Genomic DNA, 25632 nt, shown 5'->3' with positions numbered 1-25632 from the left:
ACTTTCAGCACACTGTTAGCAACAGCTGGAGACAAAGTGTGGCCAGGCATCGTCAATTAGTAAAATATTTGGTTGGACAAAATTTCTTAATCAGGGCTGCAGTGAATGTCTCTGCTTCTTCTTTATCGTCACGTCGTGTGGGCAGCTGCTGCGGTGCGCGCTGCTAGCAAATAAGAATTGAAAAAACCGCATTAAAATTGTGAAAAGTGCACAAATTAAACTAAAAGTAATCATATATATAAGGTGTAAGCTGAATTTGTTAAAAAATTTGCATAAAATACACAGCGAAAACGGCAGTAAAAAGGTACGAAAAAATAATAATAAACAAGGCGAACGAGCCGATAGAAAGAAAAATAAGATACACACACAAACATGCTGTTGATACACACTCGCGCACACAATATCACACACGCTCAGTGGCGAACGAACTGCACGAAAAACGTGTTGTGTGCTAAATTTTCTGTGCAAAAAATAGAAAACGCAAAAACAAAAAAGTAGCTAAAGCGAAATAATAATAAAAAGCGAAAAACAAAAACAGTTGAGTTTGATAATCAATCGTCAGGCGAATGTAACAAAAACAAACAATAGTATGTATTAATTAATATGGATAGAACAGTACAAGTAGAATAAGGAGAATATAAATAAAATGTATTTGTTATTTTGGAACATGTTAGGTGATGTACATACATCTCGAATGTGGAAGTGTGTGAGTATGTGTGCGTAAATGCGTATGTGCGTGTGCGTGTGTGTACCCTTAACTGTGTGTACATATTTTGGTGTTAGGTGGAAAAAAAAGCGGGCGGCAAGTTTACGCAATCGCCGTCCAACGAACGAAGCAACAAACAAATTTATATACATATATGTATATATGATGTACATACGGCGTTCGTTGTGAAAAGTGTGCTTTCTGTATGTTTACGCTTTTCGTCTGTCCTTTTGTCCGCAGTCGCCGCAATAAGTGAGACAAACAAGACAAGCATACATATTTACATTTTTCACATGCATACATACAGAGATATGTACGTATGTATGCATATATGTACGTATACTCAAGCAGGTGGAGTCGCGCCGACGTCGTTTGTTTTTTATTTTCTTTTTGTTCTTTGTTTTTCGGTTCCGTTGCTAGCTGAAAAATCAACGAGCGGCATTTTTACGCATTTTCAATATGCCTATATAGATGAGTATGTGTGAGGGCTTGTTTATGTATGTATGTATATGCGCGCGCTCTTGCTCGGTGCATGTGTGTGTGTGTGTGTGTGTGTGTCTGTATTTTGGTGTTTTTATTTATTTATTGTGTTTCTGTTTTGCTGATGCGAGGCAGCATCGGCGTAGCAGTGACCTAACGACGTATGTATGTATGTATATTTAACTGTTTATGTGTGCGCGCGTGTGTGTATAGGTGTTTGCTTTGTTGTATTTATTTTATAGCATTTTACGTTGTTTTCGTTAATTTTATTTTGGTTTCATTTTGCATGTTAGCGCATGCAAGCTCGCTCGATCGATTGAATGGGAGCCATGTGGGGGCTAAGCTGCTTGACAAATTTACGTATGTATGTATGTAAGTATCTATATTACATTTACATACGTATGTGCACATGTATATTATTATTAAGTAAATACATTCATTCATATATGACAAGTATACCTACGTATATACATATGTACATATATACATATGTACGGACACATATTAATATGATGATTGTCTATAAAAGACAAAAACAAAGTAAACACGCTACCGCCAGTGTTGCCAATTGAGGCCCATAAGCTTCTTACCAAAAGTGTAACTGTCAAATGTAGAGTTGCCAATTCATTATTGATGAATATTGATGCTTAAGACTTTCGAGCCTTTCCGATCAGTGTAATTGTTGTTATGAATAGAAGAGTATTTCTGCAATAGGATTTATTTTAAAGCTTCTGTAATTATATACATATGTACACAAATCCGTACGATTCGATTGCTTATAAGAAACGATGCATGTTTATTTTAGATATGTATTTGTATTTGTGGGCAGTTGTGCGTGTAATCTGTCTGTGTATGCATGAATATGAGCACGTTTTCATTACTTTTGCACATTTTGCAACACTGGCATAGCAGAAAACGCAAACAACGAGACTGACAAATTGTCAGGCGTAAACAGAAAGATGTTATACTGATCGCATTGCGCGCGCGCTGCCCAATAGAAAATAATGAATATTATCTTAATACCAAATAGCTTGCCGAACTTAATTTTGTATATATATACATAAGAACATACATACATATGTAGTTCTGCAGCCGGCTGCTGCTCCAATCGAGAGCTATTTGGGGACTTTCGGGCTCTCTTTCTCTGTGCCACTCACCACTCTCCGACTGCTGCCCGGGCAAGCCGATACCGCATAAAGAGTGAGCGCACGCGCGTGCAGTACGTCTCCCAACGCATTGTGTTTTGCTATGAACTGTATGTACTCAATTGGTGTGCTCGTATGCATGTGTATGTGCTTGCGTGTGCAAGTGTTCGTTTACTCACGTAGTGCCGCAACGTAGTAGTAGTAGTGTTATTATTGTTTTTATTGTTGTGCCGAGCTGTTTTTGTTTTTGCTTGTTGCCGAGTGCGAGTCGGTTTAATATGTGTATATGTATATATACATGTATGTATAAGGAGTGTATGGTTGTATGCATGCATGTGAACGGCTATGGTAGCAAAACATAACCAAAGCAAAAAGGAAAAATAAGTAATTGTTTTTTTTTATTGCGCTCTCTGCGAAGTAGGAGACTGAGCCAAACAGCCTAAAGAGTGCGTTATATCTGTGTGTATATATATATGTATATTTGGGAAATATAGTTGCGTTTCTTTTTTTATTTGCTATTGATGGCGAAAAACCTTGAGCATACAGAAATCCACGAAACACGCGTGAAAAGCTGCTGATGTATGTATGTAAATACATATTCTACAGTCGGTGTGCAACACGCGCTTTGTCAGTTTTATTTACAACACTTTAAAGCGCGCCGCATACAGAAAAAAGCGAGAGCAGAAGAAAACGAAAGACAAAAAGAAAAGAAAATAAACAAAAACAATGCGCTGTTAGAGAGAGAAGGAGCGAGGGAGCAATATTTTCTTGTTTATCTGCACTAATTACTTAAACGGAAGAACAGTAATAGTAATAAATGAAATTTTCAGTTAAACTACAACAACAACAGGAAAAGCAGCAACAGTAGTCAGTGTGCAAGTGGATAACCTTTCAATGGCCGCCACTACAACAACAACAACATTATTAGCAACCACTATCAATATAAGCAACAATAACAACAGCAACGGCGGCAGCAGCAATAATACCAATAACCATACAAATCCCAACAACATCCACAGCAGCAGCAACAACAACAACAATCATATTGTAACGGTACACACCGTACTAAACACACCCACCTCCGCAGCAGCAGCAGTAGCGAGCTCTGCAGACGCGGCAACTGTTGCCGCAGCTAAGGACATGCTGCAGCTTCATCATGGCGCCGCTGCAGCGTTAAATAACAATAACAATACCAATACCAATAATAACACCAGCGCCGAATTGGCTAACAATAATCAAAATAGTAACAATAATAACAACAACAACTCAGCAAACCACCCACCTGCCCATGAAGTCGTCTCCTCAAGCTCCTCTCCACCGGAGAATGCGTATGGTGTGCTGCGCTTCAACGAGGATCTACTCCATATAACGGACGAAGTGACTGTTATTGGACGCAACTCGTCAACATCGCTCGTGCACTTCAACGTAGCAGAGAACAATTTGGTCTCTCGCAAACATTTCCAGGTGCTCTACGATCCGGAGCGCCGCGCCTTTTTTGTGCAGTGCCTCAGCAAGAATGGCATATTCGTTGATGACTTTCTACAGCGACGTAATGTGGATCCACTGCGACTGCCCCAGCGGTAAGTGCTTTAACTAAAAGACCAATTATTTGCATCAATTCATTTATTTTACTTTGCTTTGCAGTTGCTTCTTTCGATTTCCGAGCACCGAGATACGCATCGAGTTTGAGAGTTTCGTCTCGCCACCGGTGGACGTTGTCTCGGATGCGGCACCCGTGCTCAGCAGTCCGTCAGTATCTGGCACAGCTGCTGCTCATGTTATTATAACGCCGCCTCCACGCGATGAGCTGCATTCGCTGCAGGCGTCGCATCATCACAGCCAACAGCAACAACCAGCGCATCACTTGCAGCAATCGCAGCAGCAGCAACCACAACAACAGTTGCCGCCACACCACCCACTCCCGAACACACCACACCACCCGCTTCACCACACATCCCTGCAGCAGCAGCAGCAGCAACGCCTACCCGGAGCACCGCCCGCAGCATCTCAGCTGTTAACCACCGGAGGCGATGGAGCTGCCATCTATGCACCGCTCAAAATTTCAATACCCAAAAAGGAGCAAAAGAGTCCCTATCTATCACCAACTGGTAAGAGCCGTTCACTAAAAATTCCATCAAATTAGATTTAATTCCAATTAGAAACTTTAGCGTGGGCTAATTTTAGTAAGCGGTTTCATCAGCTGTGCAAGTAATAAATGTTATACTTCTCTTTCGATCAAAATTTGTTACTCAGAAATTCAAGCCCAAATTCTTCTTGTGATAACTATAGGGGAATGCTGTAAATACATCAAAGATCTCAGATGATCCAATACATTATATGGAAAAATCAAATCAAACCTTATAGTATTTTGTATAGTTTGACGTAATTTTAAAAAGTCAATTGAAATTGCAAATTAACAAAGCAAAAATCTTAATTTGTGTAAACGTGATAGTATATTTATTCTCATATTACAGTATATTTATATATGTATATTTATATATGCCTTTCGATCGTGCAGGTACAATAAGCGCTGCCAACAGTTGTCCTGCTAGTCCTCGCCAGGGTTTTCACCAGAATCAGACCAATAACTACAACAATTATAGCAACAACAATACGGTAAATATTAAACAACTTTAATTCAATTGGCATATACACTAAATAGTTAAATTGACATTTGCAGCAGGATCTATTCCAGACACCGTCGACAGCCAGCTACAATCATAATGAGAAGCCGCCGTATAGCTATGCTCAGCTGATTGTCCAAGCTATTTCTGCTGCGCCGGACAAGCAGTTGACACTCTCTGGCATTTATTCGTTCATTGTCAAGCATTATCCCTACTATCGCAAGGAGACCAACAAGGGTTGGCAGAATTCCATACGTCATAATCTCAGTTTAAATAGGTTTGCCAACGATTAAGATGAAAGTATGAAATTTGAGATTTAATCAAAGTTCTTCGATTGTAGGTATTTCATCAAGGTAGCGCGCTCGCAGGATGAGCCAGGAAAAGGCTCCTTCTGGCGCATTGATCCGGATAGCGGCGCCAAGCTGATCGATCACAGTTACAAGAAACGTCGTCAGCGCAGCAGTCAGGGCTTCCGTCCGCCCTATGGTATGCCACGGTCGGCGCCCGTCTCGCCCAGTCACATGGGTAAGCTCGCTTATATATGACTGAAATTGGCGTACATTAATAAATTGGATCGCTTTATAGATAACTCACGCGAGAGCTCGCCATTGCAGGACATTGTGCTGCAATCAGCTCCTGGCTCACCGGGCATGTCCCTCGAACAGCGCACCGCCGATGCAGGTAAACAGAATTCTAACCGGGACACGGCAAATTATAAAAGTTAGAGCGTAGTCATGTTATTTAAAAAATTAATGCTTCAAGCAAACAGTTGGTGATTTAGGTGCTGTCTGTTGTGTTGCTCTTTTATAGACTGCATAACTCAGATTTAGTTGCAATTGTTATTATACATAAGTATAATGCATTATTATAATTGCAGACAACTGTTAACCATTCGATTTGTAATCAATGCTGATTTACTATAGTGGTATATTAACGACAAATATTTCTCTGCGAGATAATAATATGCCTCTACATAAATAATACCTGTTATTTAGCTGAGAGTAAGCGTTGTTAGTATAGTTGTTCCAAAAACCAATAAGCATAAACTGGTCTATATATTCTGTTAGGCAACACAAGTTTAATAACTTTCGTGTCATAAACCCTCCTAGACAGATGACTAAAATTATCTATATCATAATTTACAGAAATAATCTACAACTCTCAAACTGCGCACCAGCAACAACAACAGCAGCAGCAACAACAACAACAACAGCAGCAGCCGCAACAAACATTGGCGAATAATTCCAATCAATTCAAGTGGGTTTTTGCTTGCAGTTTATGTTAATATGAGTTCTATATTTCTAATGCTACTGATTATTTATATTTATATTGCAGCAGCGGCAGTCCGTACTATGTAACCAATCAAAATGCCGGCGTCACTGTGCAGCAAGCGCATGTGGATGGCGGAAGCGGTGGTGGTGCTGGTGTCGGTGGTGTGGGCGCTTTAATTGCGCTCAAGCGGAATCACGTAATGACCGTGTCGCATCCGGCGCAGCCAACGCAACTGCATCAGCAGCAGCAACAACAGCATCCTGAGATTATTTACGAAGAGCTGCCAACCGATTATAGCGGTCACATTGAAGCGGGCGAGGAGGAGTGTGTCTCTGCCGATGCCACGGCGGCCAAGCGTCCCAAATACGTCTCCGAGGTACTCTGATGCGTACGCATGCAGAATCAGAAACAAAACAAAGGCAAATAGTAGTTCACAGAAGAAACCAGCGCAGCTGCTTAAGTTGCAAATGTAAATGCAAATGCGAATGCAACTGCAACTGGCAAGCAGATGATGAAACTCAGAATCGTGAGGAAGCAAGCAAAATGCAAAAAAGCCCACTTAAAAAAAAATTAAAAACATATATAAATATAAACAAAAAAAAAGAAAAGAAAAGGAAAAAGAAAAAGAAAAGAAATAGTATCTCCATCTTGTATATTGAATTTGCCAAACCCAAACAGCAAAATGAAACCCAGGCGGAAGCAAAGAGAAACAACAAAGCAAAATTGATACGGAAATGTTTATAAATAAAACTGTGAGATTGTGTTTTAAGGTGTTGACCGTACAACGGTTATACGGCGTGCAAAACACTATTCAAAAGAAAAGCCCAATATTTACGATTTAACCCTTAGTTCTGACGAATTCAATATGCTCGATGACGCTACTCTCTAAGTACATATAATAAAATTAAGATTTAAATCGAAGTAATGCAAATAATACAACAAAAAAAAAAGAAGAAAAAAAGTAAATACGTATATATAATTATATATATATATATATAAATAATTATATACGATTGATTATTGTAATGATGTTTAAGATGTTATAGCTATGTGACCGAATTGAGAGAAAGAAAATAGGGGTTAAACCTAGCAACCAACCACACAAGTAACAAACAAGCAAACAAACAGGCGAATGAATATTATTACCTATCTACATACCTTTACCTATATCGATTAAAAGATATATATATCTATATATATAAAGTATATACAAAATATAAAAACTAAACGAAATGATAAATATCTACAAATTTACGGATACAAATACAAATACATAATAATACATAAACCATCTAAGTATAAAAACAAATCTAAAAACAATTGCACTTTATTTCTTAATATTGAAGAAAATCCCATTTAAGTGTTTGGACAAATTGTGTATTAAAAAAAAGAAAAAAGAAAATGTCAAAATTTATTTGTTTTATTTCCTAAGAATGTAATGTGCTTTTGTGCTATTTCGTGCTCTAAAGCTTTTCAGCTTATCGCCTAAGCTATGATTTACAGCGTCAAGATAATGCCTTGATAAGCTAGCGATAAACGATCCTTAGATTAGGTTAATGCTTTATTCAGTGTTTTGAATTTATTTAGATATTCACATTCCTCGATATTGTTTCAATAGAACATTTAAGCGACTTATGCTATGGCTTTGAATTTTATACAACATTTAATACTCTGCATCTAGAGTGAGGCAATTCAATTTGCCAGAACCATTACACAACTTGTGTCCAGACATTTTAGTAAACTTGATATGTATGTCCAATCAGATCTTGAAAATATTTCTCTGTATTTAATCGAAATTGTTTTTTCTTCGATTTACATTCCGTTTCTACATTATTTGGTTCCAATTGTTTCGTCGTACTTTAATTTATTGTCGTTTTCATGAGAGGTCTTTTTCAGTTTTAGGCTGCCATCGTCGCCTAGAACTCCGACTTGTATTTTAATGTAATAGACATATAAACTTAAAGCCCAACTTAAACAGATTAATCAAATCTTCTACCTTCATGGAGCTGGCTCATTCAATCCATATGATGAGACAGCCCTTGATTATGGATGGGACTACCCAACGATTACGACAAACGGTTCGACAATTATTTGTGTGCTATACGAGGCATACGACAGAATCAACTTATGGCAGTTACAACGCTGTCGCACCACAATAACGCAGTACGTAAAGCTGTAAAGCTGGCATTTTGGATGCATCCACCAACCTAGAAATATATCACTTAATAATATTCAATGGATCGAATTGTTTAGTTATACCATTTGCTCATAACAATTCAAAGTATAAAAATACATGTATGTATTTGAATTGATTATTAACGTCAAGAGCCAAGACTTCCTTATGATGCGCATCCAATTTAACAGGAAAATCAACAAAAAAGTGCTGGAGAACGCCTACTAAAAATTCTTCGAATATAAGGCTAGAAATCGTGCCATCTCTACAATTCGATTGGATGTCACTCATTTAAAAGGATATATTGTTTATTAACTTTTTTAGTGAACCAAACAGCATTTATTTAAAGGACGTTAATAGTTAAAAATGAAAGTAATAATTCTGTGGCGTTGATTATAAAACTGAATTAATAAATGCTATTCATATGGCATTTGTTTCTTTTTTAAGCCACTCCAAGGTGAAAGGATCATCGGATAAAAGTGGGGAGAGCGTGTCCCAAACCAATTTATGGTAATCATTGAGCAGTTTGACTTCATTCTCGGTCAACAGTTCCTTGATAACCATTTTCGTCTGCTTTGGGCACATTGTAATGGTTTTGAACGTAAGAGCGCCACGATTGGAAAAATTATAGTTTAATTGTGCGGGCACAATTTGGACAATGTCCTCGATGCGTATGCCGAATTCGCCATCCAAATAGAAACCGGGTTCATTAGAAATAAACATATTTTGCTGTAGTCCAGGATCGTCGGGCATTGGTCGGAATCCAACGCCCATTGGACCCTCGTGGACGTTCAAGAAATGCCCAATGCCGTGTCCAGTGCCATGTCCGTAGTCCAAGCCGATGTCCCAGAGAGATTTTCTAGCCAGCACATCCAGAACTTGGCCCTTTGTCTTTGTAGGGAACACTGTTGATCCGAAAGTAAGCTGGCCCTTCAGTACACGTGTATAGGTCTCCTTTTGCAATTCGGTGGGTGTGCCAAAGTGAAAAGTTCTGGTCACATCAGTTGTGCCATCCAGATATTGAGCACCCGAATCGCATAGATAGACTTCCTGGTCGTTGATAGGTCGATTTGTCTCCTGTGCCGGATGATAGTGAATGACCGAGCCGTTGGGACCTGACGAGCTTATCGTTGTAAAGCTCAAACCCATGTAATTGTCCTTAGTCTGACGAAATCCTTCCAATTTGTCTGCACCAGAGATTTCATCGACTGCCTCACCCCGTTCTACAGCAGCTTCCAGCCAAGCGAAATACTGGCATAGTGCAACGCCATCTCGAATATGACTATTCACAAAACCCTCGATCTCTCTATCATTTTTAATCGCTTTGAATAAGGCAATTGGTGTGATATCTTGATGTCGCGCTGATTTCGGTACTAGACAATTCAGATACAGACTGCTCGTGGGCGATATCCATACCTTATCGTTTACATCACACGTAATTTGACGTACACCATCACCGATAGAGTCGTAGGGACAGATTGATATTTTGACCCCATTTTCCTGAAGATGATCTTCAAAGTTAACTGGAAGTTTTGACGAATCAATATACAAAACGATATATTCGTGTGTTACGATCATAAATGCAAAGAATACTGGATTATAGGCAATGTCCGAGCCGCGCATATTTAAGAACCATGCAACCTCATCCAGAGCACTGACGATTAAGGCATTCGTATTCTGTTGCTTCATTTGCTCTCGAGTCCTTTCCCATTTCTCGGCGATGGTTTCGCCGGCAAAATTCAAATTTAATGTTATCAAAGTGTTAGAGGGACACGGCGGATGATCGTCACCCCAAACCTGATCGACTAGGTTTTCTTCGATGCCCACCAAAGTGCAATCGGATGCATTTAAATCCTTCTCAATTGTTTTCGCTGCGCGAAATGAGAATAAGCGCGGATCAACCCCAACGGCGCTGCCTTTGGGCAAATTCTTTCCCAGCCATGTACCAATGGATGGCGTTGATGGCAGTCCATCCTTGACAAGTGTCCAGTTAGCATCCAGCTCATTCTCCGCCTGCTGATAATACCGAGCGTCTGTCCACAATAACGCATTGTCATTCGTTATAACCGCTGTGCCGGCTGACCCAGTGAATCCGGTTATAAATGCTCGTCTCTCATCGTGTGCACACAGATATTCGCTCTGGTGTGCATCATCCGATGGTACCACATAGGCGCTGATTCCAGTTCCTTCCGGCGTGGCAGCACTTTGCATCAGCTCCCGTAGCTTTGCCAATTTTTCGCTTGTTGCTTTCATTTTCGTATCTCCACTTGCACTGAGTACGCTCGCTGTTCGTACAGTCAAATATGTAGTCGTCAGATGAGCTATCGCTGTTGTAAATTGCCTAATCATAAGTTGTATTATCAAAGCTCTTTCTAACTTCGCAGTTGCGGTTACTTAGTAGTTTCTGCTTTTTCTTTTTCTCTCTCTCTCTCTCTCTTTCCAGCTGGCTCTTTTTCTTATTTAGTGTTGAACAATATCAACAAAAAATACAAATCTTATCGATAAATACTGCAGGCTGCTATTTATGAATAGATTTGCTTGTTATGTTATAACTGATTATATTTATTAGATAGATACTTGTATTACTCTTTTCATATTTTTACTATTCATAAACTATTATTATACATTATCACAATTATGATAATTTTAATTGCTTTATATTATTACATATTTTTAATCACCATAAAAATAATGTTTCTGCTTTAAAATTTTTTACATAATTATATGTATATTCAAATCCATTTGTAAAAAACTTCAAATCGGTTAGACCCATTGGGTTATTTTATTTAATTAAAACTAAAGGCTTTGAGCCTGTAGGCTCTCAGAGATTTAAGCTAGTTTAATACGATTAAGAGAAAGCGGGAAATTAATTGGTTTTCAAACTGTGCTGTATTAAAAAGTTCCGACAAGTAACCAGATTGACAAAGATCTGATAAGCGATACTGACGCTAATTCAATTCAAATCTGAGGGATACAAGGGCGCTTAGTATAAGCGGAATTTTATATTAACATTAGAAATGAGGCGAAACCATGTATGTGTATGCAATAAAAACACAAATAAATGGTACTTTTGTATTATTTAAAGTTTATTATGTAAATTATTTTATGCTTTTCTGTTCAATTAAGAAATTGAGTATAAAATATATTGTAGTATTTTAATAACCATAACCATTTCGACCGTCTCTGTATGCTGAATTGAATTTTTTAAAAATATTGTTAATAGTTTCAAATTTAAGTAAACTAGATTTTCCAGGACCTTGATAAAAGTCATACCCAGTCATTTTGGAGTAATCTATAGATTCTAATAAAGATTTGATAAATTCTGCTTTTGGCTTTGCATCTATCTCGTTGTTTAACATTTTTTTCTCATTTTTCACATTCGCCTCATTAAAATCTTCTGATTTGTTTTCCTTTTGAAGAGCATCCTTATTTGAGTCTTTATCCCTATCCTCCTTATTTGAGTCTTTATCCCTTTGACAATCCTCTGTCGCATTATTATTATTTAGACTTGTTTTATTGTTGGCATCATCTGGTTTTTCTTTTAAGTTAATGTAATCAAGAAACCCATTGATTTCCAGGTATTTTTCAATTGCTCGAAACTTTGTAATTTCCTGTTTATCCTTAGCTACGGTGGCCATATATTCTTTAAAAATATCAGAGTCTAGTAGAAAAACCCGGTCATTTATATTCTGAGCTGACTTCATGATTAACTGCTTAGTAGCTACTTTAGCAAGATTCTTTACGTCGAAGTTGTAAGCGAATTCAAACAAATCAATAAGTTCTTCAACTTTCATGGTATTAACACGCTCGATCAACAACTGCATACAATCGTTGCTTATTGAACGTACAAGCCATTGGTTACCGAATATGTATAGATCCATTAACGTTGCATTTTCATGTTCATTCAGTTTGACTAGGTTGTAAGAGTAAATATATTGACGAAAAATTTCAAAAGTCTCTGGCGATACATTGTCTAAGAATATGTCACCAGAAATTGATTCCTTGCACTCCGTCAACATCATGCGCTTAAAGACATCCGAGGCACATGCCAGAATTATCTTATGACACTCGAATACTTTGGATCCTATTATAATACGACAGTCAAAAAACTGTTTATCCATACAACTAAGAGCAGGTGCGAACCTTCAAAAAAAAAAAAAAAAAAAAAAAAATTGTTTAAGCTTCAGAAAAAACACATAGAATGCTTACCATTTATCCATGCTTACAGCTGCAATATTTTACGTCCAGAAGCTTTACAAATTCTGCAATATTCAGTAAAAATAACATACATATGTATATTAGCGATTGAATTACTCGAAGTAACCTTGACACATGGGGATACCCAATTTTAAAAGACACAGTGGGGAATACCCATAAAGAGTGCGTGCTTGAAATTACACATACGTACGTAAACGCATACATATGAACATATATTGACACATTAATTCATATATTCGTATATCATTGATAAATGATACATCCACTATCCATCCAAACACATAGGCATACATTTTTCGTATCTTTATATATAAACCCAATTAACTTACCTGAGAATTAACTTCAAATTACGTATGTATATACTCTGAATGCGTGTTAGATTCTGGCGCACCCAAATTTTCGGGCGAACTTCTGGATGCGATATCGATAGATTATTGTTTGTGAATGATCCATGTTCAAAGGCTTCCTGATGCTCAGCTGACAACTGTAAATCGATTTGCTGATGTATGTATGTATATGTACATAATAATGTGAACACCAAATGTGAATGCACTAATAACAGAGTATAAAAAGCAGACAAAAATGATTATGTAATTATAATACTAAATATATTCATTTAAGTTTTATCACTGACCACTGGTCAGTGGTTTTATTACAATAATAATAATGAGTACGTTTGATAATGATGGAAGCTTAAAATGTATTTTTATCGATACATAATCGATAACCTTTTATTCTCGGCATCTGGCCATTTGGTTGCTTGCTATGCGATTGACAAGTTCTATTCGGGACATTCGTAATTAAATTATTTACATTTACTTTTACTAACTATAAAATATCCCATAATGGTGGTTAAAGCTGTGTGCGTTATCAATGGCGATGCCAAGGGCACCGTTTTTTTCGAGCAGGAGGTAAGAATGTTTGTTTTTGTTTTAAAGAAAGACTGAAAATTACGAAGGTCAACTAACCGGCCGCACCGCGCCTTTCCTAACTAACACAACAATATGTTTAATATACATACATATATGTATGTACATATACTCGCAGCCGAATTCATACATACATGCATACATGTGCGTCTGTGCAAATGGGATCATACAAAATTGCTGCGAAGCTACTTGAATTTCAATTGCATGAAATTTGTGCAGTCATTTAACAAATGCGTTATTATATAAGCGCACTGCGCACATGTGTATGTACGGGATGCACAAGTATGTGGGAAGAGTTTTATTTTCCTATCTTAGCTATGTTGCTATAACAATATTGATATATTCAGACAGTTCATACGCATACACTCTATTTGAATTTTTAATTACATACATATGTATATTGCATGCTAATACTCGGTTTACATTTTACGTTATGGTATCACCTAACATACATATGTATGTATATGTATGTACTGTTGCATTTGGTATGATTGTACTGCGGGCTTACATATTCAATGTTAAGTTAAGCACTGTTAAGCCCTAAAATGCTTTATCGCCGTGATTAGGCACATTTTAGTGGTGCTTATCAGCTGGCTTTGAATCGCTATCATTGTTTCTACTTTGTATAACATTTCTCATCTTATTCTGATCTATGTTTAATAGGCGGACGGTTGCCCGGTGAAAGTTACAGGAGAAGTTACTGGCTTGGCGAAGGGTCAGCATGGCTTCCATGTGCACGAGTTTGGCGACAACACGAACGGTTGCATGTCCTCTGGACCGCATTTCAATCCGTACCAGAAGGAACATGGCGCTCCGACTGACGAGAATCGTCATTTAGGTGACCTGGGCAATATAGTAGCCACCGGCGATGGACCCACCCCAGTTGACATATGCGATTGCAAAATCACGTTGTTTGGAGCCAATAGCATTATAGGACGCACTGTTGTCGTACATGCTGATGCCGATGACTTAGGCAAAGGAGGTCATGAGCTGAGCAAGACAACTGGCAACGCTGGGGCTCGCATCGGTTGCGGCGTAATTGGAATTGCGAAAATCTAAAAAATATAAAACATCTGAATTCAATACTTATATTAATAATATATATATATACACATGCTTATATGAAATTCGGTCTTAGGAATGGAACAAAATATTGATTTCAATTGTCTATTGGGTACATACGGGCGTGAAATGAGATTTTCTTTAATGTGGTAGTTTCTAAATATCAAATTTGTTGATAATAAATGGTGTTATAGATCAAATTTCTTTATTTTTCTTGGTCATCTGTAACTGTTTGTTAGAACCGAATCGAATCAAGATCAACAGGTATTAAGCAAATATTTGAGAACTGCAAAAAGTTTACGCACTAGTATGAACATTTTATTGGTTTAAAATTTGTCGTAAACAATATATAGATTAGTAATATTTACAATACATGACATATTTCAATTAGTTTGATCTATGACAAGACTATAAAACAATATCAACGAGTTTAGAAAAAGAGATGATTACTAGATTAGCAAATAGTTTGTTTTGGTGGTACAGAAAATTTTGTTTAGTGCGTCCATTTAGGTCTTGTTGAAATATGATTGATAGACAATACCCAACGATGAAGTTGCAAAGAGCGTGAAGTAGCTCCACCATGTGGCAAAGCCCAGAAAACCTTTGTACACTTCTGTGGAGAACACCTAAAACAGTTTAAATATCTTGGGTAAAAATTAACTAAAATATAGAGTGAAAGTTTTTACATTTTTCAAACTAGCGAATGAAGCCTGTAATGACTGCGCAGATTCCATAATATTAAATTCGGTTTCAACATTCTTCGCAGCAGGAATCGGTGCCAATTCCGCATCAGCGGCACATTCGTGCTGCAAGACAACCGATTCCTTGAAGATTCCCGTCCAGCTAAAGCCGCCAAGGCTCTTGTACATTAGCGTCAAATAGAGGCACAGAATTAAAGGCGCAGCAAACTGCAGCGTCACAACACACAGATAGTAGAATATTGATGATATCTATGTAAAAAGCAGCGAATTGTTAGTGAAATCTGAATTGAGTGGCAAGTAATCAGTTAAAAGCCTGCCTTCTTTTGAAACTCGACATTGGTGATGCGTCCAGCCTCCTTACGAAGATCGACAATTTTGTCATAGGCCAAGTTGAGATACGATTGCAAATAGATGGGCATCAGTGCAAAGCGCATAACAACCACAAATATGACCAGCAGGAGGCGCAACGTTTCGAAAACATGAGGCTTGAGTCTAGAAAACACAAAATCTATAATACAATATTTGACAATCAATTACAAACGGCTCTTTCACTTACAGTGGATGTTGCATGCCTTCGAAGACACGCACTGTCAGGTAGTCTCGACTGATGGGTCTTATCCACAATATGACTAGTATGAAGGGCAATACAAAGCTCACGTTAAGTGTAATTTGTAGAAGGCGATTGCCTCTACAATATTTTAAGGAATCCCAATGCATTTTGGCCATTCGCAAGCCCGGAAATGTGAACAGGGAGCCCAGAATGCCGCAGCTCAAGGCGACAAAGAACTTAACAACAATCTTCGAGGCTGGTCCACTGTAACGACAAATAGATTTGTGTATATAAATAACGTAATATGTATATATGAAATTTAACTCACGATGACGGCAGACCCTGCTCGGTGAGGAACTTTGATGCGCTGGCATTGAAACTTGTATATGCATCCTCTAGACCTGTTTCTAGGATACGTTCATCAATGATGAGAACGATCATGGCAATTAGTAAGTAGACCAGACAGGCGACTATCACCATGGAGCGCTCCCCTATGGATTCCTCACTTTGGAAGTACATCACAGTGAGGGAGGAAAGTAGTTTGATGGCAAAAAATATGACCAAGAGACACCAAACCATGCTTAGATTGATCTCCTGCTTGAGTGGATAGAAGTAGTGGAAGAGCTCTGAGATGACATACACAATGCCAGCATATACGCTGAAGTCCAACAGCCATTGGTATTCGGTGAAGTAGCGCAAATGAATGACATCACGTTCCACAACTGGCAAGGTCTCTAGCTCGATCTCGATGCTGCGTGGTATATGAAACTGCTGAGAGGAGTTGCCGTTGCTCAGTCCATTCTGATGCTTATGTTTACCCTTGCCACCACGTTCTTTCGGCACGCCAGCCTTGGTGCGCAGTTCATCGTCCGTAGGATGTAGATAACGGAATAGCCCGGTCCGGCAGAGTATCCACTTGGCAAAGGAATAGTGGGGGCTCAGCTTCTGAATAACGCTGACCATAATCAACGTTATAACTAATTGGGCACCAAGTATGGCCTAAAATTACATTTTTATTTCATTAGAATTCACAACGACCAACATTTCTGTCATCTATAACTATTTTTGGGTCAATTCTATTTTTGGTCAATTATTATGCACATTCCATTTTTCCGGGCATTCCGAACGGACATTTGCGATTTTTGCTTACCATGATTCTGTGTTACGATGTGTTAAATTGTGTGCAGGTTGGGTCATGAAGCAATGTGTGTTAATTGATGTTTTAATTAATTCATGTTTCCTAATTAAAAGAAGTAAATGAGAATCTGCATTAGTTGTAAAGAAACACTCGGAACTATTTAGGTCGAACACTCACATCAAATGAACTTATTGCCATTATAGCTAATTCTTTGAGTTAGAACTGCTTGCTTTCACGGAACAAGTATTATTAACAGCAACTGCTGAGGCTATCGGTATTCGTCAAATAAGTATCGATATACCCACGATTGAGTATGCGTGCGTCTTTTCACAGTGCGATATACCAATATTGCGTGGGCAGCCCTGGCTTATGCACGTTTTTAAATGCCGGCACAACACAAAAGTGGAGATTAAAAGAAAAAAATAATGTTTATGAATGCAAATCTGTTCGAGCCGGGCAAATCAAAGTCCGAGCGCAGCTTTATACAGAGTGCAGTAAAGCAGAATACACGCTTTGATGGCCGCAAATCAAACGAATTCCGAGATGTGAAATTAACCTTCGGCTCGGATTGGGGCACAGTGGCGGTATCCATGGGTGATACAAAGGTACTGGCACAAGTCAGCTGTGACATTGGAGCACCGTCCAGTGCGCGAGCCAACGAGGGTACCCTGTATCTGAACGTGGACATCAAGGGTGTGGCGTTTCTCGATGAAATTCAGTCGACCCACGATCAACGCTTCTTAACACTTAACTCTTTGCTGGAGCGCACATTTAGGAGCTCTCGTTGCCTAGATCTTGAGTCCCTGTGCATCGCTGTCGAACAGCATGTATGGTGTGTGCGAGTTGACATTAATGTGCTGAACCATGATGGGAATTTATATGGTGTGTAAAAGTGTACGAGAGGATATCAATTTTACCAAAAGGTTTTTTTTTACAGATGCAAGTACGATTGCTGCGCTTGCAGCACTAATGCACTTCCGTCGACCGGAGGTCTCTTATGCTGAAGAGAAAATACACACGTTTAGCGAAAGGGAGCGCGAATTGATGCCTCTGTTGTTTCTCCACTATCCTGTAAGCGTAACATATTGTCTGTACAAGAGTAGTTCGAATCCATTGGTCGACCCAACTCTGTTGGAAGAGAATGCCGCAGATTCGATAATTGTATTGAGCTTTAACTCGTACCAAGAGCTATGTACACTCAATGCTGGCGGCACTGCCCCGACGAACGTACGCACCATCATGAAATGTGCACGCAGCGCAGCGAATCGTTCGAAAGCCCTGGTCCAATTTATACGCAAGGCATTGGAGTTAGATGCGGAGCGTCGATTACAGCCCAATCGAGTGTTCGGCTTGGCAGATCTCTTAAGCGATAATGCGCCCCTGTTGAGTTTTAAGCATTTAATGGCGGAGAACGTGCGGCAGGAGGTTGCGCAGAAGAAGATTAGTGACGAGCCCATTCCGTCAACGGAAACAGTTGCTGATGAACAGTTGCCTGCGGACACAAAAATAGAGGGTAAGAGTATTAGAGAGTAATGGTGAAGACGTCATTAAAATTATGTATTTACTTATGTCAGAAGCTCCTATGGATGAAACCACCTGGCTGTCGGTGGAGGAAAGCACGTGGATAGAACAACAAATGAAAAATGTGCAGCAAAGCTTGGCAGTGTCAGCGCAGGAGGCAGGCAAAACAAGCAAGTCTAAGCCTAATCGGAGTAAAAATAAGGCCAGCAAGAAGCCATCAATAAGGAATCAAGGTAAATGGAGTTTGTATTATATGATCAATTAGCAGACATTTAAAGCAAATATATTTGTAACTTACAGATCAAAGCGATTCGGAGGAGGAAGTTACACAAATCCTCTAAGAAACGAGTCTTGCTCATCACCTAAATACAATCTATATGTTATCTTTTTACAAATATATATGTGTACATAACATGTATGTAGTTTTTAAGTGAAATATATGCTTAGAGCGAAATTTGGTATAAGTATAACTCTAAAGAATGAATTATATATATATATAACAACTGTAATAATATCCAATAGCGAAAAAGTTAAAGTTGTTGAAGGTCCGTGTGCTGACATTGGCAATGTATGAAGCATTCTGCATACATTTTATAGTGGGCTGGGATACATTCAATTTTTTTACTTAAACATAGTGCTCGTAAAAACAATATTCATTTCATTGCCATGCAGCTATGCAAATTAAACAAAAATAGTTTACAACATTGAATTATGTATTTATAGCTGGTTTTCAACTGTTGACAGTTAGTGTTTGACTGTTAGTGGTCACTTGATAGTTTATTAATATTATAAAACAATCTTTTATTTACAGCCTCTAAGCATCACACTTACTATATTGTGACTACTATTGAGTTTTTCTTTTTTTTAAATCTGATGGGATTATTAAAAAATTTCTGCAACTTTTCCAATAATCATAATCTAAAATTACGTATGTATATGTCATAATAACCAGCCTACAAGTATGCAATGTTCTTCTTTTTTCAAATTCATTTATTTTTTTGACTTTAAATGCTTGGAAGTCAAGCACTCCTTTCATAGATATATTCAAAATTTGCTAACATTAAATTAAATTTCTTGTGTAAAAAAAAAACAAAAATATGAAAAAATCAAATCAATGCCTTGTACCCAAGATCCTCGATATGGGCCAATGGGATTCAAATAAAATTAAACACTACAGTTCGCTGCCGCGTATTCAGAAACAGTTGCGCAGAGGAAACTGGGCGTACATACAGGAACATCCCGAGGTATAAGTAGATGAGCCATTTCTGTAATTTAATACAAATAATAGAAATTAAATGTTATTCTCAGATACGTGCCATTATACGTGTGATTTTACAACATGTAATCAACGAAAATCCCGACAATGTCCGAGAGTGTGTAGGTGAATTTTTCCACTGTCGTCGTACACGATTGCTGGTGCCCATGGTGAGTTGAGCTCTGATGAAATATTTGGCCCACCCTAAATAAAAATAAAATTCCACCTAGATAAACACGCAATTAAAGTACGTTAAGGAGCAGCTCAAACGCGGACGTTGGAGCAAATTTGATGCGGAAACATTGTTCATGGAGAGTCCATCCACACATTCGCTACTGTCCACAGCGTCCACAGATTTCAACGTTCATCCCGTGCTCACCTACGCACTGGTGTTCAAGAAACCCGATGAGTGCGGCATAGACAAGCCTCCTTACTAACTACTAATCCAAGATTTACTGGACAATAATATGATATGCTTTTTGTTGCAGTTCTGAAATAAAATTAATTGATAAAAGCCTATTAGATAATGATTCTTTGTTTGAATAGTGCTACCCTCAGAAATTAACAATTATAGATTCCCTTTTATGTTAACATTCCATATACATATGTATGTTAACTTGTTTGAGTCCTTTGGAATCTGCCCAGCACTTTAATTAAACATTTCTATTTGCATGCATAAATGTTAAATTAGTACATTCCTTGCTTTGCTCTTGTTAATCTTGGCTTTGTTGATTTACTGTATGTGTAGAGTCAATGTTTTGTTTAACATTGGCATGTTGTGTGTATGTTAAGCAACATTGACTGCACAATTGAGTGAACATTTGTTGCGATCAGTTTATATGTGGCAGCTGTGGCGGTTGCATCTTTGAAAATCGTGTGAAATTCGCCTATTTCGTATTGTTTCGAATGGTTCAACGAGTGTATTTGATTCTCATTCTGGCAACGTGATTATAAACAGCAGACGCAGTGGAGCTGCAAAAAGAGAAAACACTCGAATTCCTGCGGATTTTGACATTCGTTCTTTTGTTTTTAATCATATCCCTTTATCTATATCGTTTTGCATTTTAAGCCAACAACTTTTCTAGAGTTTGTTGTTCCTATATTTTTTTGGGTAAGTTTCTAAGCGATTTTTCGATTGTGTAATATATTACCTTGATTTAAATATCATTTTCAATTTTCTTTACGCTCTCCTTTCTCTCTCACTCTCGCTCTCTGGCTGGGCGACCTTGACGACGCGTCGTCTACTTTGTGGGTTCTGTGGTCTAATTAAAGACACAGCAAATATGCCCAAATTACCAGCAGTTGGCATTGATCTTGGTACAACATATTCGTGTGTCGGGGTCTTTCAGCATGGCAAAGTGGAGATCATTGCCAACGATCAGGGCAATAGGACCACGCCCAGCTACGTCGCCTTTACGGAGTCGGAGCGTCTCATTGGCGATGCGGCCAAAAACCAGGTGGCCATGAATCCAAATAACACAATCTTTGGTAAGTCCCACTTACTACTAATCACTTGATGACCTAAATCATGAATGAAAAACACGCGCAAGCTAAGGCTCTTATTTTTGTTGTTGAGGATTTTATTTTGAGACTTGTACATACATAATACATATATACACATATGTTATATATGTGTATATATATCTAGTGCATGGCTAGTTCTTGGCTGCTCTTGCATACAGCCAGCTAAAAGTATTTGCCCAAAATGTATTTTTGCACTTTTCGCTCGACCTCCTCCGCGTCGTGCCCTCCCTTTCATTTATCTAATGAGTCGCATTCACTTGGTGTGTCAGTTCGCTCGTTGCATGCCACCGCCCGCTGCCAAAATGTTTATTAGCATAATCTGTGTCAGTGCATTTCATGGTTCCACCTCAACTGCGAGCCAATACAAAAATGCTTACAAATAGATTATTTACATGACAATATTTACAAATTGACTTTGCTCTGGCTGCATATTAGCTCTTAACCAGGCCAACATATGCTTTAAGAACTCAAGAGAGCAATAAATGTTTTCTCTATTGATTTACTTGGGCTTTTAGGTACACTTTTTCCTCCTTATTGGCTGGAAGTAGACTGTCATGGAAGTAAAATGAAATATCTTAGGAATTACATTCTTCCAAATAAAATTGCTTTTCAAATATCCATTCTCTTTTCTTAAAGCTATGTATATTACTTTATTTATATTTTGCATTTCCTACTCTCATTGGATTTCTATACTCTCAGATGATGAGAACTATAAAGTCTGGCATCCTTATGCTTCGTAAGAACACGAATGAATGTAATTATTCACAATCTTGATTCTCATTGCTTTTACCCAAACTCTCTCTCCCTCTTTCTTTCTCTCGCTTTCCCTATTGTGTTAAGTATTCTTTAGTTTGAATTAAATTTCGTTGCGTTTGCAGCTCTATAAAAAAGTCAAAAATCGTTTTCTTTGTGAGCTCTCTCCCACTAGATTTTGTGCGGGTCTAATGCCACATGTTTTCTTTTTTTGTACTTTCATTTCAGTCTCAGAGTCCACATAAATCTGCCTTGCCCCGCAAACCCGCCTAGCCTAAGCCTAGACTTGCGCCTAGTTACGATATACAATACGCTTAGTACAATTTGTAAAAAATAAAAACAAGCCCCCTCCTCAGATACTCTGTTCGATAGTTAATAAAGATAAATAAACGAAAAGCCCCAAGATTGAGACGTGTGTCCACTTATTACTCTGCCTGGGACTCTCTTACAGATGCCAAGCGGCTGATTGGACGCAAATTCGACGACCCAACGGTGCAGAGCGACATGAAGCATTGGCCCTTCGAGGTCGTCTCGGACAATGGCAGGCCCCGCATCCGAGTCGAGTACAAGGGAGAGAAGAAGAGCTTCTATCCGGAGGAGGTGTCCTCCATGGTGCTAACAAAGATGAGAGAGACCGCCGAGGCGTACCTGGGTGGCACGCTTACCGATGCCGTGGTCACTGTGCCCGCCTACTTCAATGATTCGCAGAGGCAGGCCACCAAGGATGCGGGCGTCATAGCCGGTCTCAATGTGCTGCGCATCATCAATGAGCCAACGGCGGCGGCCATTGCCTACGGCCTGGACAAACAAGGCGGCAGTGAACGGAATGTGCTGATCTTTGATCTGGGCGGCGGCACCTTCGATGTTTCCGTGCTGACCATCGAGGATGGCATCTTTGAGGTGAAGGCCACGGCAGGCGACACCCATTTGGGCGGCGAGGACATCGACAACCGCATGGTCAATCATTTCATGCAGGAGTTTCAGCGCAAGCACAAGCGAGATCTGAGCCAGAATAAGCGCGCTCTGCGACGCCTGCGTACGGCTTGTGAGCGGGCCAAGCGCACGCTTTCCTCCTCCACGCAGGCCAACATCGAAATCGACTCGCTCTTCGAGGGCATTGACTTCTACACGTCGTTGACGCGTGCACGATTTGAGGAGCTGAACGGAGATCTGTTCAGGAGCACCATGGAACCGGTGGCCAAGGCGCTGCGGGATGCCAAAATGGACAAGGGTCAGATACATGACATTGTCCTGGTGGGTGGCTCCACTCGGATACCCAAGGTGCAGCGCCTGCTTCAGGACTTCTTCAATGGCAAAGAGCTGAACAAGTCTATCAATCCGGACGAGGCTGTGGCCTATGGCGCTGCCGTTCAAGCGGCCATACTGCACGGCGACACATCCGCCGCTGTGCAAGATCTGCTGCTGCTCGACGTGACTCCACTCTCGCTGGGCATCGAGACGGCGGGTGGGGTGATGACACCGCTGATCAAGCGCAACTCCACCATACCCACCAAGCAGACGCAGACGTTCACCACCTACGCGGACAATCAGCCCGGCGTCCTGATACAGGTGTACGAGGGCGAACGCGCCATGACCAAGGACAATAATATTCTCGGCAAGTTCGAGCTGTCGTCCATACCGCCTGCACCGCGTGGCGTGCCCCAAATCGAGGTGACCTTCGACATCGATGCCAATGGCATACTCAATGTGAGTGCAGCCGAAAAGTCCACGGGCAAGGCGAATCGCATAACCATTACTAATGATAAGGGTCGACTGTCCAAGGAGGATATCGAGCGTATGGTCAATGAGGCGGAATCGTATCGCCAGGCGGACGATGAGCAGCGCCAGCGCATTGAGGCCAAGAACCAGCTGGAGTCCTACTGCTTCAACATCCGATCCACGCTGGATGATGAGCAACTGCGCAGCCGCATTAGCGATACGGATCGCCAGACGATTGTCCAGAAGTGCGATGAGACCATCAGCTGGCTGGATGCCAACCAGCTGGCCGAGAGGCAAGAGTTCGAGCACAAGCAACAGGAGCTGGAGCGCATCTGCAATCCCATTATGACCAGGCTCTATCAGAGCGCGGGCATGCAGCCGCCTCCGGCTCAAGCCTCCGGCGGCGGTGGGAGTGGCGCCGGCGGACTAGGCGGCGGACCAACCATCGAAGAAGTCGATTAAGCTATCCCTTAGCATACCTTCAAGCGCCTCTCAGCTTGTTGCAATCTGTTTGTTAGCCCTAGCTAAATTATAGAGTATTTCAATAAATTTTCCATGCGCAATGAAATGAATTTTTAATTAAATTAAAATTGGTGGAAATCAAATAAATTAATAAGTCAAAATACGGGAAATTCTCTTCAAATTAAAGAATAGGTCTACACCCATTGAAGGGAGGAAAATCGTCAGAGTATATTAATAATGTAAACGTGGCAAATGTTTTAGTTATCTAAATACACTTACAATTTTGAGAGAGTATTTAAAAAAAGCAAATAAATTTTTTAAATAGACTTTATTTTCAAACTTATTTACTATTTCACAATATTACGGAGTCTGTCTGCCGTTTCAAGTACTATATGAATGCTAGGGTATTTCAAGCTGTTTCGATAACAGCCATTACGAAATTTAGGCAAAGGAATGACGAAATGAAACGCAAAGCAATGGAAATGAAACTGAAGTCAAGTAATCACATATTCTAAGTAAAAGAATAAAAAATCAAATATATAATGGAATGTTTGAGTATCATATAAATAGGTATATGTGAGTGTACGGGAATTGTGTATTCCTCAACTGTTTGTAATTGCACAATTTGGATATGTAACAACTTCCTAGAGTAGTTTGGGAGATATGTAACAATAGACAATAGCAAACATAAATACATATCGAGTATATATAGTATATATGTATATTTATAGCAGAGCTATCAACATAGGGACTACATGTAAAATATTTCAACGTTGGCAAAGTCAAAGGAAATGTTTTGAACAACCTTTCAGGCAAATACTACATATCAGTTAATATATGGTATAATTATAGTATTTGGATAGTATTTGGTATATAGTACATACGTTTCGGTTATTGTATTCAGTTTGAAACTCCTCTGTGGAAAATGCATAAATTATACAGATGTATTCGCAACTGGCTCAAGGTATATCAGATGTATTCATATTTGGGTGCCATAGGCTTATCATTAACACTAATATTTGTCTCTATAACTGACGACTTCACTAGATAATACAGATACGATTTGTACAACAAACACTGCAAAAGCTTTCAAATCAAATATACTATAAATATATGTATATTCCTATAGCTAGAGAGCCATTCAATTCATTCAGTTAACACATACACATACACATACATATATATATATATATTATATATGTGATATATACATTACATTTAACTATATGCAATTTATATAAACATAAAATCAACAAGGGATTAGTACAATTTTGTATAGACTTGCTTTTACCTAGACGCTTTGTGGGTCAACCAATGCTATTCATAAATCACCTATTTAATACTCTATGTATAATTAGATAAGTAGTGTTATTATATCTTTGTTCTTTTTCTTTTCAGTT

General features: G+C 39.1%; 8 protein-coding genes across 11 annotated transcripts; 5 read left to right on the top strand and 3 right to left on the bottom strand.

Annotated features, from left to right (window-relative positions):
* Positions 1-137: 137 nt before the first annotated feature.
* Positions 138-7193, top strand: FoxK (forkhead box K). 2 transcript variants are annotated; one of them, XM_089260135.1, is made up of 9 exons: positions 138-304; positions 3162-3911; positions 3976-4439; positions 4850-4947; positions 5015-5232; positions 5296-5480; positions 5541-5636; positions 6101-6212; positions 6291-7193. In XM_089260135.1, exons 2-9 carry the CDS (start codon positions 3226-3228, stop codon positions 6610-6612), a joined length of 2181 nt encoding a protein of 726 aa, XP_089116261.1. In that variant the 5' UTR covers positions 138-304; positions 3162-3225; the 3' UTR covers positions 6613-7193. The 2 variants fall into 2 exon arrangements, with proteins under 2 accessions (XP_089116261.1, XP_017955403.2); XM_018099914.3 differs by lacking the exon at positions 138-304 and having other exon boundaries at positions 5012-5232.
* Positions 7194-7323: 130 nt separating this feature from the next.
* ApepP (Aminopeptidase P) lies at positions 7324-10867 on the bottom strand. Its single transcript, XM_018099902.3, has one exon. The coding sequence runs from the start codon at positions 10747-10749 to the stop codon at positions 8821-8823; it is 1929 nt and encodes a 642-aa protein (XP_017955391.1). The 5' UTR covers positions 10750-10867; the 3' UTR covers positions 7324-8820.
* A 598-nt stretch (positions 10868-11465) lies between these two features.
* On the bottom strand, positions 11466-13180 carry LOC108650284 (kelch repeat and BTB domain-containing protein 2-like). The gene is made up of 3 exons (XM_089259211.1): positions 12948-13180; positions 12610-12662; positions 11466-12543 (listed from the first exon to the last, which is right to left on the bottom strand). The coding sequence occupies exons 2-3, from the start codon at positions 12618-12620 to the stop codon at positions 11556-11558; spliced, it is 999 nt and encodes a 332-aa protein (XP_089115337.1). The 5' UTR covers positions 12621-12662; positions 12948-13180; the 3' UTR covers positions 11466-11555.
* A 161-nt stretch (positions 13181-13341) lies between these two features.
* On the top strand, positions 13342-14810 carry Sod1 (Superoxide dismutase 1). The gene is made up of 2 exons (XM_018099934.3): positions 13342-13529; positions 14211-14810. Exons 1-2 carry the CDS (start codon positions 13464-13466, stop codon positions 14604-14606), a joined length of 462 nt encoding a protein of 153 aa, XP_017955423.1. The 5' UTR covers positions 13342-13463; the 3' UTR covers positions 14607-14810.
* Positions 14811-14905: 95 nt separating this feature from the next.
* On the bottom strand, positions 14906-17290 carry emei (transmembrane protein 161-like emei). The gene is made up of 7 exons (XM_089259210.1): positions 17176-17290; positions 17011-17100; positions 16189-16859; positions 15867-16124; positions 15628-15802; positions 15296-15559; positions 14906-15235 (listed from the first exon to the last, which is right to left on the bottom strand). Exons 2-7 carry the CDS (start codon positions 17011-17013, stop codon positions 15116-15118), a joined length of 1491 nt encoding a protein of 496 aa, XP_089115336.1. The 5' UTR covers positions 17014-17100; positions 17176-17290; the 3' UTR covers positions 14906-15115.
* A 49-nt stretch (positions 17291-17339) lies between these two features.
* On the top strand, positions 17340-18989 carry Rrp45 (exosome complex component Rrp45). 2 transcript variants are annotated; one of them, XM_018099919.3, is made up of 4 exons: positions 17340-17880; positions 17936-18511; positions 18576-18752; positions 18820-18989. In XM_018099919.3, the coding sequence occupies exons 1-4, from the start codon at positions 17424-17426 to the stop codon at positions 18858-18860; spliced, it is 1251 nt and encodes a 416-aa protein (XP_017955408.1). In that variant the 5' UTR covers positions 17340-17423; the 3' UTR covers positions 18861-18989. The 2 variants fall into 2 exon arrangements, with proteins under 2 accessions (XP_017955408.1, XP_017955407.1); XM_018099918.3 differs by having other exon boundaries at positions 18573-18752.
* Positions 18990-19518: 529 nt separating this feature from the next.
* On the top strand, positions 19519-20293 carry LOC108650703 (uncharacterized). Its single transcript, XM_018099933.3, has 3 exons — positions 19519-19763; positions 19828-19944; positions 20005-20293. The coding sequence occupies exons 1-3, from the start codon at positions 19617-19619 to the stop codon at positions 20209-20211; spliced, it is 471 nt and encodes a 156-aa protein (XP_017955422.1). The 5' UTR covers positions 19519-19616; the 3' UTR covers positions 20212-20293.
* A 299-nt stretch (positions 20294-20592) lies between these two features.
* Hsc70-1 (Heat shock protein 70 cognate 1) lies at positions 20593-24338 on the top strand. Of its 2 annotated transcripts, none has more exons than XM_018099899.3 (3): positions 20593-20885; positions 21047-21262; positions 22503-24338. In XM_018099899.3, the coding sequence occupies exons 2-3, from the start codon at positions 21058-21060 to the stop codon at positions 24230-24232; spliced, it is 1935 nt and encodes a 644-aa protein (XP_017955388.1). In that variant the 5' UTR covers positions 20593-20885; positions 21047-21057; the 3' UTR covers positions 24233-24338. The 2 variants fall into 2 exon arrangements, with proteins under 2 accessions (XP_017955388.1, XP_089116456.1); XM_089260330.1 differs by lacking the exon at positions 20593-20885 and adding an exon at positions 20890-20913.
* Positions 24339-25632: the final 1294 nt, after the last annotated feature.

Source organism: Drosophila navojoa, chromosome 4, assembly GCF_054131105.1.
Source record: "Drosophila navojoa isolate 15081-1374.11 chromosome 4, UAZ_NAV_1.0, whole genome shotgun sequence".
Classification (NCBI taxonomy): domain Eukaryota; kingdom Metazoa; phylum Arthropoda; class Insecta; order Diptera; family Drosophilidae; genus Drosophila; species Drosophila navojoa.
Note: the sequence above shows the minus strand (reverse complement) of the source record. Positions and strands in the feature narration are given on the sequence as shown.

Bases quoted from the DNA above. Each gene is read 5' to 3' on its own strand.
- FoxK (XM_018099914.3), top strand. From the start codon at position 3,226: ATGGCCGCCACTACAACAACAACAACATTATTAGCAACCACTATCAAT. The intron at 3,912-3,975 runs GTAAGTGCTTTA...TTTGCTTTGCAG, and splicing joins CCACTGCGACTGCCCCAGCG to TTGCTTCTTTCGATTTCCGA. The intron at 4,948-5,011 runs GTAAATATTAAA...TGACATTTGCAG, and splicing joins ATTATAGCAACAACAATACG to CAGGATCTATTCCAGACACC.
- ApepP (XM_018099902.3), bottom strand. From the start codon at position 10,749: ATGATTAGGCAATTTACAACAGCGATAGCTCATCTGACGACTACATAT.
- Sod1 (XM_018099934.3), top strand. From the start codon at position 13,464: ATGGTGGTTAAAGCTGTGTGCGTTATCAATGGCGATGCCAAGGGCACC. The intron at 13,530-14,210 runs GTAAGAATGTTT...TATGTTTAATAG, and splicing joins CCGTTTTTTTCGAGCAGGAG to GCGGACGGTTGCCCGGTGAA.
- emei (XM_089259210.1), bottom strand. The intron at 15,560-15,627 runs GCAGGCTTTTAA...CTTTTTACATAG, and splicing joins ATGTCGAGTTTCAAAAGAAG to ATATCATCAATATTCTACTA. The intron at 15,236-15,295 runs GTAAAAACTTTC...AAACTGTTTTAG, and splicing joins CATTCGCTAGTTTGAAAAAT to GTGTTCTCCACAGAAGTGTA.
- Rrp45 (XM_018099918.3), top strand. From the start codon at position 17,424: ATGTTTATGAATGCAAATCTGTTCGAGCCGGGCAAATCAAAGTCCGAG. The intron at 17,881-17,935 runs GTGTGTAAAAGT...TTTTTTTTACAG, and splicing joins CCATGATGGGAATTTATATG to ATGCAAGTACGATTGCTGCG. The intron at 18,753-18,819 runs GTAAATGGAGTT...TGTAACTTACAG, and splicing joins GCCATCAATAAGGAATCAAG to ATCAAAGCGATTCGGAGGAG.
- LOC108650703 (XM_018099933.3), top strand. From the start codon at position 19,617: ATGAAAAAATCAAATCAATGCCTTGTACCCAAGATCCTCGATATGGGC. The intron at 19,764-19,827 runs GTATAAGTAGAT...TGTTATTCTCAG, and splicing joins ACATACAGGAACATCCCGAG to ATACGTGCCATTATACGTGT. The intron at 19,945-20,004 runs GTGAGTTGAGCT...AATTCCACCTAG, and splicing joins CACGATTGCTGGTGCCCATG to ATAAACACGCAATTAAAGTA.
- Hsc70-1 (XM_018099899.3), top strand. From the start codon at position 21,058: ATGCCCAAATTACCAGCAGTTGGCATTGATCTTGGTACAACATATTCG. The intron at 21,263-22,502 runs GTAAGTCCCACT...ACTCTCTTACAG, and splicing joins TCCAAATAACACAATCTTTG to ATGCCAAGCGGCTGATTGGA.